Source organism: Podarcis bocagei, assembly GCF_964188305.1.
Source record: "Podarcis bocagei genome assembly, chromosome: 1".
In the NCBI taxonomy this organism is placed as follows: Eukaryota; Metazoa; Chordata; class Lepidosauria; order Squamata; family Lacertidae; genus Podarcis; species Podarcis bocagei.
Window position 1 is genome coordinate 83673100 of NC_138125.1, and position 21322 is coordinate 83694421.

Sequence of the window (21322 nt, forward strand, 5' to 3'; positions counted from 1 at the left end):
CAGCTTAGGTAGCAGAGCCTCCCCAAGAGAGCCTATGGAAATATCCGTCGCAACTCCATGCCACGCGGCCGGGGGAGGAGACTTCACGTCACGACCCCCCCCCCGCCACGTATGACCCGCCCTTTCCTCGACCCCTCGGGAGGTGCGAGGGCGAGGAAACTCCGCCCACTCTCGCCCCGCGACGGACGCCCCAGCCCGCCGCGCGGCTTCCCCCAGCCGACAAAATGGCCGCGGCGGAGGTGCCGCACGCCGTTCTCATTGGTTCTGCCTGCGGAACATACCACCTCCCCTCCTTTAGGGAGGGGGGGAATGAGCTTCGAGTTAATCCCTCCCTTCTTGGTTCGGAGTAGAATGAGCGCACACAGTTTCCGGATATCCACCGGAAGCCGGAAGTACTTCGGCGGCTAGGGATTCCCTCTTCTGTTCCGCTTTTCACTCCCCCCCCCTCTCCCTCCGGATCATCGCAGGTAAATCGCGACCCTTACGGGAATTTTATCACTTAACCCTTCCTCGCGCCGTCTCGCGAGAAGAGTCCAGCTGCGTCCTCTCGCTTCATTCGAGTGGAGGGTGTGGAGGTGTGAGAGAGGAATCCTCTGTGCGGGCGGAACCTTCCCCGCCACCTGCTCCCGGTGGGCAGGATCCCACTCCCCGCCCCGTGGATCTGAGCGATGGAGGGTGGTAGACGCTTGGCTTCTGAAATGGCAAGAGAGGGAACTGGGTCTTGTGCTCTTCTGGGAGCCACGCCTTCCCTGAGATGGGACTCTCCTCCTCCTCTTCCTCTTAGGTATTATGGGATGGTTTGGCTAGGGGCAGCTTCCTTCATGCTCAAAGATGTGTCCTCTCATCACAGCAACACTTTGTAACTTCTTTGGGGGGCAGGATACTCATGGCACTGAAATCAGATGCTAGTGTGAATCTCTGGCTCAGCTTAAAAGGGAAGGGGACGCTGCTCATTTTCATGTAGCAAATCTGATTGAATGATTGTGTGCCCTTCCCTCCACCCCCTTTTGGCTGCCTCTGAGGTTGTGGTTAAAGAAGGGGAAAGTTAACGATGGTACCAGAAATGCATGTGTATAAATTGAATAAATAATAAGTTATCTTTTACTTTTGAACTTTTTGCTTATCAGTTACCTTACCCCCAGGTATATGTTTCCTACTGGCATTCCAGTGAACAAACATCAACTTCCTCTGTAGCTAGTATTTTCCTTGCAAATCTCATGCTTCCTCACCTGTCATTGACAACTGACCATCTGTTGTCTTCCCACTCCTGAATGCAACATAGAAATGATTCCGGCAACTTTGTTAGTGCTTTTTAGGTTTTCTTGCTGATAGTTATATTTGTGTCCAGTATTGGCACACAGCAAGGATTCATGCCAATGCTTATTCACATTCTGGACTTACTGGAATGTTCTCTGTTTTTGCCACTTGCAGAGAACAGCTTTGTAGCTGTGACAACGTGGATGGCCTGTAAAGACATGTGCAAAGCACAGTTTCCATTATGCTGATGTAATTGAGTCTTGCCTGCATATGTGCACACCTTTCAAGAACTGGCATACACGGGATAAACCATATAAACATGTACAAAGATACCCTGGAAAGATGTGGAGTATTTACTTGGTCCAGTCTGCTAACTAACAAATGCTTCCTGGCTGGCTCCCAGAGTTCACTAAGAGACTTGTAAATAAGAGTGCTCACCTCTCTATCTGTCATTGAGCACATTACACATTTTACAGGCAGTTTCGTACATTACAAAGAGGGGGAAATGATCTGCTACTGAGTGTATGCTCAAGGGGGTGTACACTCAATAGCATCTTAGGTGTAGATGTAAAAATTGAATATGTCTAGTGCCCCCAGCTGCTCAAATTATGGCACTAATCTTGAAACGAAAATCGCTTTCCCTCCCACAGAAGAGCTTAATTCATTCAGTTTTGGAGGCAGGTAGGCTAACAAGGGTTGACTTAAATTCTCTTGCAGATACTGATGCAGGATCCTCAGAGCCAAACCTGTGAAATGTTTTGCTTCAACAAGAGGTAGAAGAGCTACTACCAGGTAGTAACAGCTTATGCTCCTTGCCAGTTTGTTGTTTGTTCCACCTGCTGTGTGCAAATTTTGGTTTAGAAAAGGCTAAAACTATCCAGTCTTACTATCCAGTGCTCTTGGCGAAATTCAACTGGTGCAGCATGGCATCCATTTTCTCTCCTCCCCTTGTGGTCTCCACAACTTTCCAAAGCTGATTTGGGATGTGGGGAGGCGGAGGGGATAGAGAAGAAGCTTCATTGTGCTCACAGGAATATGTTGTGTTGTTGGACCCAGCATTGGATGCCACCCCTTGTGTTGAACAGAATATTTGGAAAATAAGGACCAAACTATTATGTGACAGTGGGAAAAGAGGGGTATTGTTTTGTTGCTGGTGCATGGGTGGAAGCGCCAGATGGGTTCTGCCGGTGGGCACTGCTGCGTCCTCACTGCCATCATGCCTCACCCCCATTCCATCCCAAAAAGTGTGTTTATATGTGTTGGAAGCTGCCCGGAGTGGCTGGGGCAGCTGAGCCAGATGGGCGGGGCATTGCTGCTGTACTTGCACTGACAGGGCATTCCATCAAAGTGTGATGTTGAATTCCATCCCTTGTCTTTAATGAGAGTAGATGTGGTGGGACAGCAAGGGGGAGAAACTATGTTTGAAGGATCTGATAAACTGTTGAAAAGTCAGGTGTTAATCTGGACCCATAGGACTACTGAGTTTGGTTAATCCTAGAATCAGCCACAAGAGGCACATGCAATGGGAAACTGTGGCAGTGTGACTGAGTAATCTTTGTAATACATCTTGGGTGACAAGATGATGAGAAAAGCACCACTTGGCAGTCAGCAGATAATGAGGCCCCAACATGACTGCTAGAGATGCTGAGATAGCATTACTCAGACACAGATTATGCTTTCCCTTGGAAAACACCGAGTAAAGAAAGGAAATGGAAAAAGTTGTTCCCACCTCTGATCAGAACAAAAAACAAAGAGTAAGGTGGACTCACTCACTTAACTGAGGAAGGAAAAAGAACCACCAGATCCTTTGATATTAACAGACACTGGTAGCTAGGAACTGTTGAGAAACTTGGAATGAGTTAAAATAATTTATTAATTTCACTCTTAATTTGGCAGTGTGGAGTGACTATAGGTTGATTGGGTGGAATTCAACATCACTCTCATCCAGCTGTACCATCTGCGCAAACATTGCAGTTTACTAAATGGAACAATCCTCCCCTTGCTCACTGTTTTGGAGTTCTCCCAACTGGGGCAGAGAGTGGAAGAAAGCCAGAAGTCCTTGTGTCGGGGCTTCCTTCTATGGGGCTGTTAGATGAATTCAGCTGCCTAGAGAGTTTTTTTGCGTTGAGTCACTAATAAATCAAATTAACAACAACAAGATACAGTGGTACCACAGGTTACAGACGCTTCAGGTTACAGACTCCACTAACCCAGAAATAGTACCTCGGGTTAAGAACTTTGCTTCAGAATGAGAACAGAAATCGTGAGGCGGCAGCAGCAGTGGGAGGCCCCAATTAGCTAAAGTGGTACCTCAGGTTAAGAACAGTTTCAGGTTAAGAATGGACCTCCAGAACGAATTCACTTCTTAACCCGAGGTACCACTGTAATATGAAGTAATTCTGTGTAAAGTATTTGAGATGATAATTGCTTTATTCCCTGCCCTTGTATTGAGTGTTGTGCCTCCACTTAATTTGTTTCCATTGCAATCCTGAGTTGGTTGCGGATTTAGCCTTACTTAACAGGGGGTGATTTTAAATCCTCATTTTCAGAAGAGATTGTTTTTGTATACCCCTTATGTACCCAGTTGGCTTCTGTGCTCCACAGGAGAGAGCCTCCTCCAGATGTTATCTCAGCAGCAAGTCCATTCCTTTTAATATAAGAATTGGACCTTTAGTGTGGCAAGAACTGCCCTTTGGAGCTCACTTCTGTTAAATATAAGACAATTGTCTTTGTGGTGCCTTCTGAAGACTTTTTCTTTTTTGACCAGCTTCATCCAACTCTGTATCTGTGCTGGATGTGAAATTGTTTTTAGATATGCAAGTTGTCTTGAGATACAATCTTGGTTTTGTTGTTGATGTTTTTTACTGTGAAATCACTTTGAGATATTTTATGGTAAGTGATTTGATTCATAAGCAGAATCAAATAAATACTTTTAAGCAGACAAGAGCAGTATCTGAATCAGGCCTTGTGCCAACAATTGTGCACTGACTGTTGCTAAATGAGCAGGAAGTATGGAGAGAGAGCTTGCCTCATTGTTCCAAAACAAAGGCGAGCTGTTTTTAGACCAGATATTCAAACAAAGGGAGAGTGAGCTACAGGACTGTTGTGAGTTTCTCAGATACAAATGATATAATATTGTATATACAAATAGTTCATGTGTATACACACTCACACACACACACACACACACACACACTCACACTGTTTTTCTTAATACTGGGTAAGGCAGCATGCTTCTGAATCGGGTGGTTTCTTATGCTTGCTGTTTCCTAATTTTGCATGGTTTCACACATACATAGAACTTTTCAGTTATTGGGCTGCCTGAGTGTATCTGACACCTAAAGTGATGCCGGGATGTTGCAGATTTCCATGCAGACCCTGCTACTTCAAACTGTGGGGTGGGGATTAGCAGGATGAGGATGGATTACAGAGTTTAAACACAGGGTTATTGTGCAAAGGAACATACTATGTACAAAATGACAATGTCTTAACTGGCACGTGCATGCAGAAAGTGCAACATGCATTGGGACTTCCCTTCCCTACTAAATCTGGAAGAAAAATATCATGCGTTATTGGGCTAACATTCACATGTAGCAGGTATACTCTTAAATCCAACTTGCCAAAATGAGGGAGGGAGGAATGAGTATGATCATGGTGTGCCACTGTGCATTGGTTTTGCCTTATGTGGAAACACAGCTTCTATAAACTAACAATGAAAATGATAGAGTCACCCTGCAGTCATATAAACAGTACATGGGTGGTAAAGACGTTTATTACCAACACATGAAAGGATTGGAATGCCTAGCATGGGATATAAAACCTGCTAATCACTTGTGCTTTCTCTTTTGACTCAGAGGTATTAATGAGCCTCCTAAATGATGATGGCATTCAGAGACAAGACTGTGGATGAGCTGAAGGAGCTGCAGGACAATTCAGAGGAGATTGAACGCTTGGCACTGGAGTCTAATGAGGTTAGAATACATGAGAATGCATCAGAAGGATTGGACTGGAATGGGGGGGGGGCTTAAGGGGAGCCACCTTTCCCTAACAATGGCCTGTCTTTATCAGGTTCAGGATGTCCAGTTGGAAAGGGAGATGGCTTTGGCCACAAATCGCAGTCTGGCAGAGCGGAACCTGAAGTTTCAGGAACCCCTCGAAACAGGACGTGCAAACCTCTCAGACAAATATCAAGAACTGCAGAAGCTGGTCGAGCAATGCCAGGAGCAAAAGGCAAAACTGGGTAACGTTTCATATCTCCTCAGTCCAGGATGGGGCATCAGTAGTCTCCCCCCCCCCCCCCCGTCCCCATAACCAGATTTACTTCTTGTGATTCCTCTTCTGTGTTGGGATGTGTGGAGGCGAACCCTAGGGTTAGCCACTCCTGATCTGGAAATGGCTCCTGTTTCTTGACACCTCTCCCATTGCAAATGTGGATGGTCATCAAGGAGGGAGGGTCATTTATGAGAAAATATTTTGGTTCCCTCTTTTCTGAGCCTTCTAGCTGCCTGAACAGACTGATGGTGTGCACCATAGTTTCAATGCTATTTGTGCCTGGATAACCATAGAAAGCTCTGTGCTTGTGTATAGGCAACAGAGACCTCTGTTCTTCTTGATCTCCCCAACCTTCCTCTCCATTGTGGCTGGATAGTTGTGTGGTGGAAGCTCTGAAAGCAATGGGAGCTGTGCCTTCAGAGGTGGCACTCTTCACGTATATCTGCTTGTGCAGAGTCAGGAACTGACATTGTCACTGAGATGGAGGGAAGGAGACGTGCTTGTTTTGCATGGCACTTTTAATCACCCTTCTTTATTCTTTCCCCATCCCAGAGAAATTCTCAGCAGCGATGCAGCCTGGCACCCTGTTAAATCTTCTGGAGGTAGAAGGGCAGAAAATCGAAGAAGAATCTGAGGTTAGCCTATGATTTAAACTCAGGAGGAAACAAGACTCATGTCTGATACTGTTTGTTAATACTGGTGATCTATTCTGAGCTCACCTCTCTCCAGGCTGACCCTCATACACCCAGACTGTCGGCCAGGACTGTGTCACCTCTCCTTTCTCACATCCTAACTTCAAGCCAGCATGAGAATCATCTCATAATGTAGTTCATGTGTTTTGTTTTAATGAGCTTGTTTTGTTTCCTAGAGTGGGTGGCCAGTCAGCAGCATGGGCCCCATAAACCACGCAAGCGTCAAGAGTTTATGGCACTCCAGTGCGGTGGCAAAAGAGCCAAGGAACCTGACTGTGGCTTAGTGTCCGGCCTGCCCTTGTGTTTGGCTCTCTCTCTGTATTTTACCTTCCTGCTTCCCAGGATGGTAGACTAGATGCAAAACTGTGCCAAGGAACTGAGGGCTGCAGATGCACTTGAGAGGCACTATTTCATATGTGGACTTGTGGGAACTTGGTCACCTTTGTTCTAGAGCAATGGACAAGTTGCCTGAGAGGATCCAGTTTCTCTCGCCACCCCCACCCCCTGCCCAGTCTTTTTCACTGGGAGTAGTCATTGGGAGATGGAATGTGCATGCTGTGATGCAGAACGCAGCAGAGAACCTTGTTCCTTACTGCAAATGAAAGCCCTGGTTTAATTGTCTTTTTACATTGCAGATGATGGCTGAAAAGTTCCTGGAGGGCGAAGTGCCTCTGGAGACATTCCTGGAGCAGTTTTCCTCCATGAGGAAGTTGTCCCATCTACGGCGGGTGAAAGTGGAGAAGCTTCAGGAAGTGTTGAGGAAGTCTCAGTCTTCCCAAGAGCCAGCCAGAAGCTCTGCGTTCAACCACCAGCATCCTTCCACGATGCCTTCTGGGCCTGCAAACCAGCCGCCGCAGAATAGCCTGGCTGGGGGACTACCCTATCCATTACCTTACAGTCTATCCCCTTGCATGCCCACCGGCCCTTCAGCTCACGGAGCTCTCCAGCCAGCTCCTTTTGCAGGAGCACCTGTTATGGTGGGACATGTCACCTCCTCTCAGCCAAGTAGCCAACCCCCGTTTCCGAATAGATCACCTTCGGGTCCTGGGTACCCACCTGTCTCTTCTAGCAGTTCATTACCCCAGCCTCAGGTAGGAGACCCATCTGCATCCTCTGGGTACTCTTGGTCTCCCTCCAGAGCACCCCCTTCTGGACCAGGATACCCTCAGCCCCCCGTTAGGGCTCCATCTACAGGACCAGGATACCCACAGTCTCCATTTTTTCCACCAGCGGGAAGGCCCCAGTGCCCTTATCCTACCCAGCCTCCAGTGCCTAGCTACCCCATCCCTTCCCAGCCTCCATATCCCACAGGTCCAAGCCCACCGTTTGGGTATCCACCACCACCGCCCCTGCCCCCTCAGGGCCCTTCTTGGCCAGGATACTAGTCCCCGTTCCCAGACAGTATTCTTTTTCATAGCAGCCTGATGAATTGATTTTTGCTAGCTACTGAAGCCCACGATGAAAACTTGGGTGCATCCTCTTGAGAGACATACTTCCGTTAGCATTATATTGATGGTGTGTGTGGTTTGATGCTGTAAGAGTTGGAAAGGATCGGCTGTGTGGGATGGTTCCATTTCCTGAGTATCAGCAGGCAATGACTTGGCAGCCTTCAGTGGCCAGCTGTACTGACTAAGCAGTCCGTCCAAGCCATAGTATAAAATACAAATCTAGGCCCAGACCCTTAGCTGACGTATACTGGCATTGTTCCAAGTAAGCCGCTTACTGGCTGCAGCTTGGATCTGGTCCTGTGCGTGTGTTGGTGTGCTCATGACTGTGTGTGTTGTTTTCTACTTTACTACATTAGAGTATCTATAATACATAAATAAAATGAATTCTGCTCACTTTATAATTTCCACAAAACTCATGATGGAGAAATCAGGTCAGCATTTCTGATGAGAAGAGCATGTTTTCCAGAAGAGGAATGAATGAATGTATGATTTCTCCTGGCACCAAGAAAATTTACTATGTACTAGACAGTAGATAGAAAGCACAGCCCAGCTAACACAAATGGAGAATGAAAAGCTCCCTCACCTAACCTCAGCTGCAGTCAAATGCCCATCAGTCGGTCTGTGGTGGCCGTTCCCATAGAGGTTAGCTAATTTGCATGTTCCTTTCCTCCAGTGTGTTTTCATCATGGCTTATTTGTCTTTATCCTCCCTTCTGAGGGTAAACAGTGGATGTATTAGTTGTACTAATAATTAGTATGTGGAAGGTGTGAGCTAGAGGATCTTGGAACGGTTCGCTGAACAATAAGACAGCAAGTTTGACTTTTATAGAAAGTCAAATCGCTCTGCATTTTTATACATGGGAATAATGGACAAAATGCTATTGTTCCTCTTTCCATTGTTGATTGTAGTTTGCTTCACTGAAGCATGTAGGCCTCTGTGGCTGCCCTGTTTCTTCAGTAACCTCTTGGTGTAAGAGAGGACTTTGAGAATGAAAGCCTCTCCCTCCTTTGTTTGTTGTCCCACTTCAGTTGACAAGAAGAAACACTGGCTCCCAACTGAGGAAACTGAGGGGCTCTAATGTTGATCAAAATAGCTTTGCTAAGCACTTTATATTTTTGCTTGCCCGTAATTTATTTTTTAAAAAATAGACTACTAATAGATTTGACCCGGTAGAACGCGCCTGGAATTTGATGGAAGCAGTTCCATATCTGTGATTAATTATGGTAATAAAACTTGGATGAATTGCACAGATGCTTATGATTATGACTTTTGGAAATGGAGTTGTGGTGATTGATATCTGATATTGATGCTTCTTTTTTGCTTGCTAAACATCTTCCCTTTGACTTCTAGTTTGTTTCAATAAGGCCTTTCACCTTTCATCTCACAGAGTCATATGTTTCCTTGTCGTATCTGACTGTTCCTTGTGTCTGTGCCCTACTTAAGAGATCCATTTGTGCATCTTTCTTCCCCATGGACTAATAAACTTTGCCCTTCTCAACATCCTTCAACACCATGTTTCCTCTATCTTGTCCACTGCAATTTCTACCATCCATTTGCCCTTTCCTTATTGATGCATTTAGTGTTGTTCTGTTTCTGTATACTGTAATTAACCTCTCATATGGAAGGCACTGACTTTTAACTCTCAGTTCCCCAACTTTGATCTATTAGGTTTATCATCTATACTTGGTTAGACTCTAACCTAACACTAGATCAGAGGTGATATACCTTCTTTGCTCCAAGGGCTGCATGGGCCACATGACAAAAGGATAGCCACCCCGTACTCTCATACACACTTTTGCATGGATTAGTGCATGTCGACACATACAAGACAAGTGTGATGGGCCTTACCTTTGGCTGCATGCACATAGTTTTGCATCACATATTAATACATTTTATGTAGGAGGAGATCTTGGCAGCACTTGCAGAGAATACATTCTGAAAATAGCTGTTCTATGTGCACTAAAATTAGGTCCTGGAGGACTGCATGTGAAAAATTCTGTTTGTAGATAAATATGGACAGTACTCTGAAAACTGACTATAGAAAGTAGAAACGACCAGAGCTCTAAGGTGGTTCTTAAAGAGTCTAAAAGCCAGAGTAAGCCTATTTGTTCAATATTTTTCTGCTTTCTAAATAAAACTTTTTTTTGTAATCCCATACAAATCAATGGAGTGGTTAAATTGTCTAGGACAGAACAGGTTTTTTGTCTAGTCCGTTTCATTCCAAAAGGAAACCACATTTTCATTTTTAACTGCATTTCTAGTCTCAACTTTCTACCTTGGAACTTACAATTGTATGGTTCTCTGCCTTTGTCCTTACAACAACCCTGTCAGGTAGGTCAGCTGGAGGTAACACAATGAGCTTCACGGCTGAGTGAAGATATGAACAAAGATCTCTCTACTAATTCAACACACTAACCACTACAGCATGTGTGTAATTACATGTATGGTAATCTTTTAAGATACTAACATCATTTTTTAAATTGCAGAAGTACCTTTATAAAAAAAGTTCTTTGGATCAGGAAGGGGGAATATTATTATTTAGGCACAGAGCATGGCAACTTCCTAAATTATACTGAAGTTCCACAATTATTTATAGGTTTTTACTGTGAGGATCATCGTAAGGAGTAACTGTGCACTTCACAAAGAATTTCACTGGCAGTTTTCAAACTGCGATCTCACTTTGCAGCTGAAAACTATGAAATGGCTTCTGCATAATTTAAATGTCTAAAATGCCTTTGAAATGTATGGAAGCTTGTATCAATGGGTATTGCATTGACCGGGACGAGAGGCAACTTTGTACAATATGCGAGCCAGCTTTTAGTCTCTGAACTGTGGCCCAACACTTAACCGTCATTGCGTCCAGTCTCAAATACAAAATACACTAAGCTCCTGCCAGTTTGCATGTCTGGGGTGTCCCCTCCTGCTTTTATTATACTTCCAGATATTAAACATGAATATACACAATTTACAAATTAAATTACAGGTGCACTCAAGTGCAAAACAGAGAGTTAACATTAAAAACTCACAGCTATACTTGCTCAATTATGACAAATCTATAAACATATAATCTAGTTTAGTCAATAAGACATTAGCTACTAGGGTAAACTGTTGTGCTTGGAAATATTCTTAAAAAAGCAGTCCTGGTTTGTTCAATAACAGCTTTCCCTGGTTTTTGTTTTTGTTTTAATTCATACTTTCCTGTCTTAACTCAGAATGGTTACCCAGCCAATTGCACAATATTGTCAGAAATCTTGCCCAGCTAGTGCTTGCCAGGGACCTTAGCATTTTTTGAGGCAGTCCTAATTTTTGCAATGATCGCCATTGAGAGATCTAGATGCAATCTAGCAACATTCACCAACCTTGTGTCCTCTAGCACAGGCTGGGGCTGATGGGAATCGTCCTAAACAACTGCAGGGTACAGTATAAGGTTGGCAAAGACAACTACAGCTGAAGCCCAAAGGTCATTTTTATAGGCCCTCAAACAGAGAGAACCTAACATAATTCCACTATGAGGTTTGAATATAGAACAATAGTGCTCTGGATGATTTGAGGTAGAGATCCTAATTCCTCTCAGTGCATTGAAAAGGAAATGCACTGGCTTTGCTTTTACATCTCTTTTTGAAGGTAGAGAAGGTCTATATGGTTGCAGGGAGGATGCTGATGGTATTTCACACTGATTGGTGTGGGTGGAAAGCTTTTTTCAGTTCTGCTGATCCCAGTTTTTCCTTGTATTGGACTCTGCCTGTATCTGCAGGGGAGAAAATGAATCCCACAAAATAACTTCATTTCATTCAATGTTTTAAGAAGTGACAATGCAGTTACTGAAGTAGGTTTATATCCTACAGGTTTTGCCTGACACATAGCTAAAGCACCTGTCTAAACTCTCATTGTTTGCACACACAGCAAAAATCAGTTTTAATTTATGCTATAAAAGGCAAAGGGACCCCTGACCATTAGGTCCAGTCGCGGACGACTCTGGGGTTGCGGCGCTCATCTCGCTTTATTGGCCGAGGGAGCCAGCGTACAGCTTCCAGGTCATGTGGCCGGCATGACTAAGCTGCTTCTAGCGAACCAGAGCAGCGCATGGAAACACCGTTTACCTTCCCACCAGAGCAGTACCTATTTATCTACTTGCACTTTGACGTGCTTTCGAACTGCTAGGTTGGCAGGAGCAGAGACCAAGCATGGGAGCTCACCCCGTCGCGGGGATTCAAACCATCGACCTTCTGATCGGCAAGCCGTAAGCTCTGTGGTTTAACCCACAGTGCCACCCGCATCCAATTTATGCTATAGACCTGCCCTATTTCTGGTGTTTTCTTTCAACCTAAGGATATACAAAAAAAACAAAACAAATAAACAACAACAAATCAGAGATCAGCTTGGGCGTGAAAGTTTATTGAAATAGGCATGCATACCTTTCAGATTTTACAGCCGTTGTGCAGAACATAAGTCGTAGTCACTGTCAGAAGAGTTGTCTGGGGGGTTGGAAGATCTGTTGCTTGCCCCTTCCAGAGCTGTACCCAAAAAAAATAAAAAATACTGTAATGTTTCAAAGGGAATTTCATATTCCAGGGAAATACTAAAATAACGGAGACTAAAGTAGCAGCAGGATATGCCATAATGCTTTTTGTATTTCGAGGATCTCCCTTTGCTTTGGGGTTGTACAAACTCAGTAATTGTCTTGATTCAATCACCTTACATTTGTATGCTGCATTTATTTAATAGAGGTCAAGATCTGAACAACAATTAATTCCAACAATTCATCAGCTTTCACCCCAATATACCAGTGCATGCTATTGTTATATTTTTCTAGATAACTGCTCACAATTATGTGAATTGCTTCCTAATACCTGGGGGGGGGGGGGAGTGAGTGGCTGGTGTTTCCTCTGTATTTTCTGGAGATGTTTTCTTAACAGGGCACTTACTTGCATGGTAAGAGTCTAAAGTCAACACTGAGTGGGCGGGGGTTGGGAGGGGAGGAGAAATATTTTTGGCAGTTTGAATTTGGGGGCAGACAGTTTTTAGCTGAAGCTGGTTAAAATTAGTACTGAGGCACACTTGTGGTGCAGAATTAGTGACTGTGCTGAAAGATCCTTTTGCTGCCACTATGGTCTCTCTCTCTCAGTGTATATATATATATAAATAAAGGGACCCCTGACCGTTAGGTCCAGTTGTGGCTTATCTCGTTTTACTGGCCGAGGGAGCCGGCGCACAGCTTCTGGGTCATGTGGCCAGCATGACTAAGCCGCTTCCGGTGAACCAGAGCAGCGCACGGAAACGCTGTTTACCTTCCCGCCGGAGTGGTACCTATTTATCTACTTGCACTTTGATGTGCTTTCGAACTGCTAGGTTGGCAGGAGCAGGGACCGAGCAACGGGAACTCACCCCATTGTGGGGATTCGAACTGCCATTCTTCTGATCGGCAAGCCCTAGGCTCTGTGGTTTAACCCACAGCACCACCCACGTCCTTGTGTATTATACACACACATTAAAGGATAGAATCATATTTGAGGAGGCCTTGTAGGCCACCCAGCTAAACCTTCAGCTCATTGCAGAAACCCAGAGCTACAGTATCCTCAATCTGTGCTTGAATACCTCTGGTAAGGGAGAGCCTATCATCCCTGCAGGTAATTGGTTCAATTGTAAAACTGTTCTTACTTTAAAGAAGATGTAATATTCCCTCCTGTGAATTAAGCCCAACAGATCTGTTTCTGCCCTCTGGGGCAGCAGAGAACAAGATATCGCAAAGGCATCATATGTCTCCTCATTGGAAGGAAACAAAACCTTGCAGCGCTGCCAGTGAACTTCTAATTGCTTGGAGAATTGGGGAGTGTTTAAGACTGTTATCTTTCTATAAGGGCCATCATCTAGAAGAGACTAAAACCCTCTTCTTTCAGAAAATATTTGGGATGCCAAGAGAATGCTTTTGATACTGTCTTCTTGTGTTTTCATTGCTCACTGATAATGGGCTTTGATCCAGAGAATGGCATGCAGTGTTCCATGAGTGCAGTGGGGCTTTTTTGACCCTTTCCTGCTGCAGCTACTCATTCTCCTCTGAAAAGCCACTCTTAATTGGTTGGGGGTCTCTCCAGCACAGGATGTGTTTGCTACAACAGGCTACTTCTGGGGTGGGGGAAATTGCTGGAAATCGATGTTCCCGCTGCCTGCGTAAGTGGGAGTGCTTTCCATTTGCTCATGCAGATATTTGTATTCAAACCACTGGATCGCCTTGGATCAGTCTAATAAACAACTCGCCTTGAGCAATGTAATAAACAATAAACTATGAAGAAGGGTATTGGGGAAACTGAGGCCCACGATGAAGAGACTTTTCCAAGAACATGTGCCAATGGCTGTGCAAAAGGAATGGATGCAGTGTCAAAACATGTGATATTATGTGATAATGCAGCCTGTGGGTGAACATCTATACAGCTAAGACTGGAATAACATAAAGCCTCAAGGTCTGGCATAGAACTGAAAATTATCAGTCAAAATACTCTATTGGTTCAGACGGCACATTACACTCACATTTGCTCAGCATCAACAATATGAATTGTATGTAAACTCATTCAATTTAATACCAAGAGTACCAGCCTGGGCTGCAGTGGGACTGGGATCCTTTGGAAGCGTGGGAAACCCAGTGGATTTTTAAAGAAAGGTCATGTGATACACACTATAGGACTTGAAAACCCCACCTATGTTACCTGCATAGGGTGAGAGATGAAAGTTTTTCTTTAGGGCTGAATACTTATTCTCTTCCTGAACCTCTTGGCTTTCAGGACGTGGCTGGAATGTGACAGAACTGCTGCGATGGAATGAAACTAAATAAAAGCATAATGTGGAATCACTTTCTATCCAGAAAATAGCCTAACTTTCAGTTAAATATACATTTTATTGTTTAATTAAAGGAACAGAGTGAATATATAGTGGTACCTCGGGTTAAGTACTTAATTCATTCCGGAGGTCCGTTCTTAACCTGAAACTGTTCTTAACCTGAAGCACCACTTTAGCTAATGGGGCCTCATGCTGCTGCCGCGCCGCCGGAGCACGATTTCTGTTCTCATCATGAAGCAAAGTTCTTAATCCGAGGTACTATTTCTGGCTTAGTGGAGTCTGTAGCCTGAAGCGTATGTAACCTGAATCGTATGTAACCCGATGTACCACTGTATTAGCTTCCTGGCTTTTGGTTTGTTGCAACAAAAGAAGCTATTTCTTGCCTCTAGAGGGAGTAAATGATCTTACTGTGATCTCTGAAAGATGATCACATATAATCATCAAAAATCTAATAGCATAGACGTATGGAAGTTCAGTGTGCTGCTATGATGTTTCAGACATAAATGTGGAACAATGGAACTGTGATTATTAGACGGGGTCTCTGACCCTAACAGTCAAAGGGGTAAAGAATAAGTGGAGTGTTTATTACAGTATGATAACATCGCTTCTGTAGCTCTGTAATATCACGCTATAATAAAACTCCACATTTTGGCTGTACATAGTAGGAAATGGAAACCCAGATTACACATTACATCATATTTGCTAGGTAGCAGATGATAGTCTGTTACTGAGTCAAGTAACACCAGGTCTGTCTGTCTCAAACCAAACTGGCCAGAGTTGCAAGTTAGACATTCCTGTTAAAACAGTTTATAATGAGAATGTAAAACCTGAAACACCCGGGATGCATGTTCAATAACTCTTTGTCTATTCCATATTAACATTACACAACCTCAAAAGAGGTTCACATGGATTTATTCATATCTTGCATATGTCTTGGGTTGAGAGGTAGCTGGGTTTGTTCTTATCCACTACAGTGGTACCTCAGATTACAGACGCTTCAGGTTACAGACTCCGCTAACCTAGAAATAGTACCTCGGGTTAAGAACTTTGCTTCAGGATGAGAACAGATATCGTGCTCCGGCGGCGTGGTGGCAGTGGCATGAGGCCCCATTAGCTAAAGTGGTGCTTCAGGTTAAGAACAGTTTCAGGTTAAGAACAGACCTCGGGAACGAATTAAGTTCTTAACCCGAGGTACCACTGTACCTTGTTAATTGGTTCCTTACCAACTGGTTTCATACAGATTTTATGCTGTTTATGTTTCTCTTATGCTCATGGCATAGATATTATATTGCTATTGTTTTAGCTTATTTTGATTGTATTTTGTATTTTATGGATTTTAATTTTTGTAAAACAACATGGAGGCTTGCTTGAAGGACAATATAAATATGTCACGCATGCATGCATACATACCATTTTGATTCATTCCATTTGGGCCAATCCACTGATGCTCTCTGTTTTTTGAATCTGTAGTGGGGTAGAGGGAGGGGACATTTGATAAGTCATTAAGCAAAATAGAGCATAGGCAAAAATAAATACCCTGTGCCAAACTGCATGGCTCTAAAAATGACGTCGTTAAGGCTCATTAGCTGTTACGGCTTATTTACTAGGAGTATGGAACCTCCAGACCTTGGGACTCTCACTCGGACATGTCCTCTCTGCTGCTCTTCAGAAGGCCGCCCCCCATGTTTTTGCCTGGCTGAAATATGCCACTGAACTGTGGTAATGCCTCTTGCTTTCCTGGACAGAGAATGGAGAAAAGTGGGTATGTGTAAACACTAAGGTAAAGGTAAAGGGACCACTGACCATTAGGTCCAGTCGTGACCAACTCTGGGGTTGCGGCGCTCATCTCACTTTATTGGCCGGGGGAGCCGGCATACAGCTTCTGGGTCATGTGGCCAGCATGACTAAGCCGCTTCTGGCGAACCAGAGCAGCACACGGAAACGCCGTTTACCTTCCCGCCGGAGCGGTACCTATTTATCTACATGCACTTTGACGTGCTTTCGAACTGCTAGGTGCGCAGGAGCTGGGACCAAGCAACGGGAGCTCACCCCGTCGCGGGGATTCGAAACACCGACCTTCTGATTGGCAAGTCCTAGGCTCTGTGGTTTAACCCACAGCGCCACCCATGTCCCCTAGCTACACGCGTCCCCTAGTGTAAACACACTAAGGATGGACAAATCTGCCTACTTCAGTTCTCCAAGTTTCTCACTTTCCCAATATTAAATTCAGTGCTCCACATTTCTGCAACAATTTGAGATTTATTTTTTTAAATGCTCATGAATTTTTTTAGAACTTTAGTGTGAGTTTCTCCCATCAAACATATTTTTGTATGCAGTTTAAACAATTATAACCATTTTGCAAGCAATTTCCTGTAACGCCATACATTTCCGTATGTGTTAATTTTACTTAACTATGCATTTTCATGCACTTTTTACTCTACATTTTTGTACACATTACTTAGCTGGAAAACTCCTTTGCGGAATTCAAAGAAGGTGAATTTCAAAGGATGGCTGCATTTTGGTTTGCACTTCCGGTCGGTGCCAGCGCTTAATGGCGGTCCTACCTCCGAGCTCCGGAGAAGGACTGCTTCGCAAGTTCGGGTCTTACCCGCTACGGCAAGCGGGGGACCCCTAAAATCCCAGGCGCTGAAGCCTGAGAACAAGGAGACTCGGTGGGCACCTTCGCGCCCCCCGGTACCGTGAAAGAGCCTTTTTAAAGGCTACGGATCGACATCGGGAGTGAGCGCGGTGCTGAGAGTCGCTACCCAGCCTGCGAAGTGAAGCCGCGTCGCCATAAGCGGAGAGCGCCGATTCCTTCCTGAAAAGAAATTCGGACTGATTCCCCGTGAGTAAGAACTGAAAAATAACTGGGACTTTTCTTAATTTTAAAAATTGGGCTAAAAACGGGGGAGATTTAAACAAAGGAAGTCTGCCTCCCCCCGACCGCATGAAAGTGAAAGCAACGGAGTTCTAAACCTGCATCCGTTTAAATTCGTCCTTTGATCAGCTAAACCGGACATTTAAACCTTTGATCTCCCCTCTAGCAAGCAGGGCAGAGGGGAGGCGAATTTGACCATTAACTGCATGACTTATTTGAAGGAAAAAACCTCTGCTATCTCATCTACTTGAAAGTCTGAAACGGTCTGCCTTCTTAGTACATTGAGCTGACTTTTCCCTGTGAAGTGACATCTTGATACAAAGTTTCCACAGTGCCTGACTTTTGTACATTTTAAGAAGAAACAGTATAAACAGTATACTGGGCAACTGTGGCAATTGGAAGCTATAAGACTTTAGTAACATTGATTTTGACTGGGTTAATCTCCTTTCTTTCTACATCTTGGATGCTCTCCTTTGTTCATGTATTTTGAAATTTCCTTCTATGGCCATTTTGATTTGCTCCCTCTAGAGGATAAAGTGAAGTCCAGCACGGCCTAAGACAGGGGAATTTTCCAAGGGAGAATAAATCCCGTGGGAATTGACCTTGACATGAGTGGGCCACAAGAAGAGATAACTACAAGAGCCAAGACCAAGCAACAACAACAGCAACAGCTGCAGCTGCAACAAGCAAAGAGAAGAGGTTCGATTTTAGGCGTAACAGCCGGACTAGCTGGAACAACAGGACAGGACAAAGGAGCAGCCGTTTCTATGGAAGCTGTGACAGAAGCTCTGCTCAAGATAAACCAGACTCTGGAGTCTTTGACAAAACAGACTTCAGAGAACACACAAAAATTAACAGAAATATCAACAAGATTAAACCAGAATACAGAATCTATAAATAAATTGGTCGAGGAAAATGCCACCACGCGTCAAATTGCCGAAGAGGCCAAAGCCACAGCTGGAGAGACGCAGGAGAAATTAGAGCCACTTGCCAAGAAGGTCTATGAGCATGATGCAACCCTGGCCTTGTGGGAGTTACAGAGGAAAGAGAGAAACTTAAAATTAAGATTGATTCCGGAGAATGAAAGTGACAACCTTGTGGAATATTTGACACGGGAGTTTGCGGATTGCTGGGACCTGGAGGAAGACGATTTCAAAATCACAACTGCTTTTAGACTCGGCAAAAAGCAAGATAGAAAGACACCAAGAGATTGTTTGATCACACTCAGATCTAAGGAGGAAAGAGATAAAATTTTAGGACTACACTTTGGAAAAGCCCTCCAAATTGGAAATTCAGCAGTACAGATCTTTAAAGACATACCAAAATATATCCTGGACTTAAGAAACTTCTACAAGGATTTGGTGCTTTTGTTAAAGAAAAATCAGATCCGCTTCAGGTGGGAATTCCCACAAGGACTGTCATTCGACTACAAGGCAAAGAAAGTGAAAATAAAGACAATTCAAGATAAAGACAAATTTCTGGCAAGATATCAGGAGGACCTACAGAAGGGGACTGTGGACGTACTTGCAGAACAGAGGAGAGCACTGGATATCCTGAGTCTCTCGTTTGGACAAAAACCACCACCGTCAGAAGAAGAGCAACAACTTGGAGCTGTTGGAGGAGCCCTAAGAAAATAACAAGATGGCTCTGCAATTCCTTAGTTGGAATTGTAATGGACTGAATGGGCCTTTGAAGAGAAGACAAGTATTTCATATTTTGAACAGAGAACAATTGGATTTGATATGTTTACAAGAAACTCACATAACTAGAGCCCACAGGAGACTACTCACAAATAAAAGGTTAGGACAAGAATTTGTCTCATCAGACAAAGTTAAGAAGAGGGGAGTGGTAATATATGTGAAGGAGAAATGGGCTCCAAAAATGATATTTAAAGATGATCAAGGGAGATATCTGGCTGTGGAGATACAAGTACAAGGAGAAAAATTTTTAGTTGTTGGAATTTATGCACCAAATGAAGGCAAATCTGACTTCTTTAAGAGACTTCATGAAACTTTGACGGACTATCTGGATTACAATATGATAATCATGGGAGACATGAATGGCGTGGTCTCCACTAACATGGACAAGGCACAAAGACTAACAGTTACTAAAGAAGGGAGACTCCCTAAGACTTTTTTCGAAATGACAGAAAACATGGACTTGATAGACATTTGGAGAACAAGGAACCCTCTGGAGAGAGAGGGAACCTTTTTCTCCCAAGCAATGATGACCTGGACCAGAATTGACCAAATCTGGGTTACTAGTGGACTGGCTCCAAAGATTAAGAAAGTGGAAATCTGCCCAAAAACTTGCTCCGACCATAACGCCGTGAAGATGGAGATGAAACTCACAATAACTGGTCAATTTAGATGGAGAATGAATGACACCCTCTTTCGAGACAAGGAGATTCTTACGAAGGCCCAAAAGACCCTAAAAGACTATTTTGAAATAAATTTGAGGACCGACGTGGAGAAAAGAGTGATCTGGGACGCAAGTAAAGCGGTTATGAGAGGATTTTTGATTCAACAAAATTCAATAAAGAGGAAAAAACAAAATGAGAAAAAAGAGAAGATCTTGGAAATGATAAAGGAAGGAGAGAGGAAATTGAGAACAAAACCAAAGTCTCAGGACATTTTAAGAGAGATCAAGTTATATCAAACTCAATATATGGAGTTGATGAACCAAGAGATTGAATGGAAGATAAAGCAAATGAAGCAAAAGACTTTTGAATCAGCAAATAAATGTGGTAAACTTTTGGCATGGCAATTGAAGAAAAGGCAGAAACTAAATACAGTTACAAGCCTAGAGGTTGATGGAAAGAGTATATCTAAACCTAATGAAATTAGAAATTGCTTTCTAAGTTATTTCAAAAAACTTTATACCCAAGGCCCGCAAAATGAAGAAGATATAGACAAATTCCTTGGAAGATATGGATTACAAAATATCTCTCAGCAAAGTAAGATGGACTTGAACCAGAGAATCTCAGAACAAGAGATAGAGGCTGCCATTCAGAATATGCAATTGGGCAAATCTCCGGGACCAGATGGACTGACTTCTAGATACTACAAATCGCTGAAGGAATGGTTGATTCAACCATTAAGAGAAGTTTGTAATGAGATACTTGAAGGAAAAAGGGCACCTGAATCGTGGAAAGAGGCATTTATTTCACTCATACCAAAGTCAGAGACTGAAAAGACCCAACTCAAGAACTACCGCCCGATATCACTCCTTAATGTGGATTACAAAATTTTTGCAGACATTTTGGCAAAAAGATTTAAAAGAGTTTTGATGGAGAAGATTCATAAAGACCAAGCAGGCTTTCTCCCTAAAAGACACCTAGCGGACAATGTAAGGAATGTAATAGACATTTTGGAAAAGCTGGAGGTGAATATAAACACTAAAGCAGTATTGATCTTTGTGGACGCGGAGAAAGCCTTTGATAATATCTCTTGGAGTTTTATGAGGAAGAATCTTCATGGGATGGGGGTAGGCCAGGGTTTTGAGAATGGTATGGCTGCAATATATTCCGAACAAAAAGCTAAGTTGATTGTAAATAATGTTGTGACTGAGGAACTTAAGATAGAAAAAGGAACTCGGCAGGGGTGCCCAATTTCCCCATTACTTTTCATTTCGGTTCTGGAGGTGTTGCTGAATATGATAAGAAATGACCAGCAGGTCAAAGGTGTGCAGGTCGGAGCTAAACACTACAAATTAAGAGCGTATGCAGATGACCTAGTATTGACTTTGCAAGAGCCAAACACTAGTACGAAAAGGGTTTTAGAAATAATTCAACAATTTGGCCAGGTGGCCGGATTTAAGTTGAATAAGCAAAAAACTAAAGTCTTAGGGAAAAACCTAACAGACATGGAAAAGGAGAAATTTCAGGAGGAAACAGGTTTGACAGTGGTTAAGAAAGTCAAATACCTAGGGGTTTATTTAACACC

The 21322-nt window shown here is 43.6% G+C and overlaps 2 protein-coding genes across 4 annotated transcripts in view; one reads left to right on the forward strand and one right to left on the reverse strand.

The window, feature by feature from the left end:
• Positions 1-246: 246 nt before the first annotated feature.
• Positions 247-9177, forward strand: VPS37C (VPS37C subunit of ESCRT-I). Its single transcript, XM_081200888.1, has 6 exons — positions 247-467; positions 1975-2049; positions 5112-5228; positions 5326-5497; positions 6082-6164; positions 6857-9177. The coding sequence occupies exons 3-6, from the start codon at positions 5133-5135 to the stop codon at positions 7604-7606; spliced, it is 1101 nt and encodes a 366-aa protein (XP_081057014.1). The 5' UTR covers positions 247-467; positions 1975-2049; positions 5112-5132; the 3' UTR covers positions 7607-9177.
• Positions 9178-10565: 1388 nt separating this feature from the next.
• The window catches only part of CD5 (CD5 molecule), a 31910-nt gene continuing 21153 nt past the window's right edge, over positions 10566-21322 (reverse strand). For all 3 annotated transcript variants that reach the window (XM_081200869.1, XM_081200870.1, XM_081200868.1), the window contains 4 exons: positions 15911-15964; positions 14371-14487; positions 12085-12183; positions 10566-11417 (listed from right to left, as the gene is read on the reverse strand). In XM_081200869.1, the coding sequence (XP_081056995.1) occupies positions 12095-12183; positions 14371-14487; positions 15911-15964 (260 nt within the window). In that variant the 3' untranslated portion in view covers positions 10566-11417; positions 12085-12094. The remainder of the gene's footprint in view (positions 11418-12084; positions 12184-14370; positions 14488-15910; positions 15965-21322) is intronic.

Excerpts from the sequence above, each read along its gene's own strand:
- VPS37C (XM_081200888.1), top strand. The coding sequence starts at position 5,133 with ATGATGATGGCATTCAGAGACAAGACTGTGGATGAGCTGAAGGAGCTG. Across the intron at positions 5,229-5,325 it reads TGGCACTGGAGTCTAATGAG|GTTCAGGATGTCCAGTTGGA; the intron begins GTTAGAATACAT and ends TGTCTTTATCAG. Across the intron at positions 5,498-6,081 it reads GGAGCAAAAGGCAAAACTGG|AGAAATTCTCAGCAGCGATG; the intron begins GTAACGTTTCAT and ends TCCCCATCCCAG.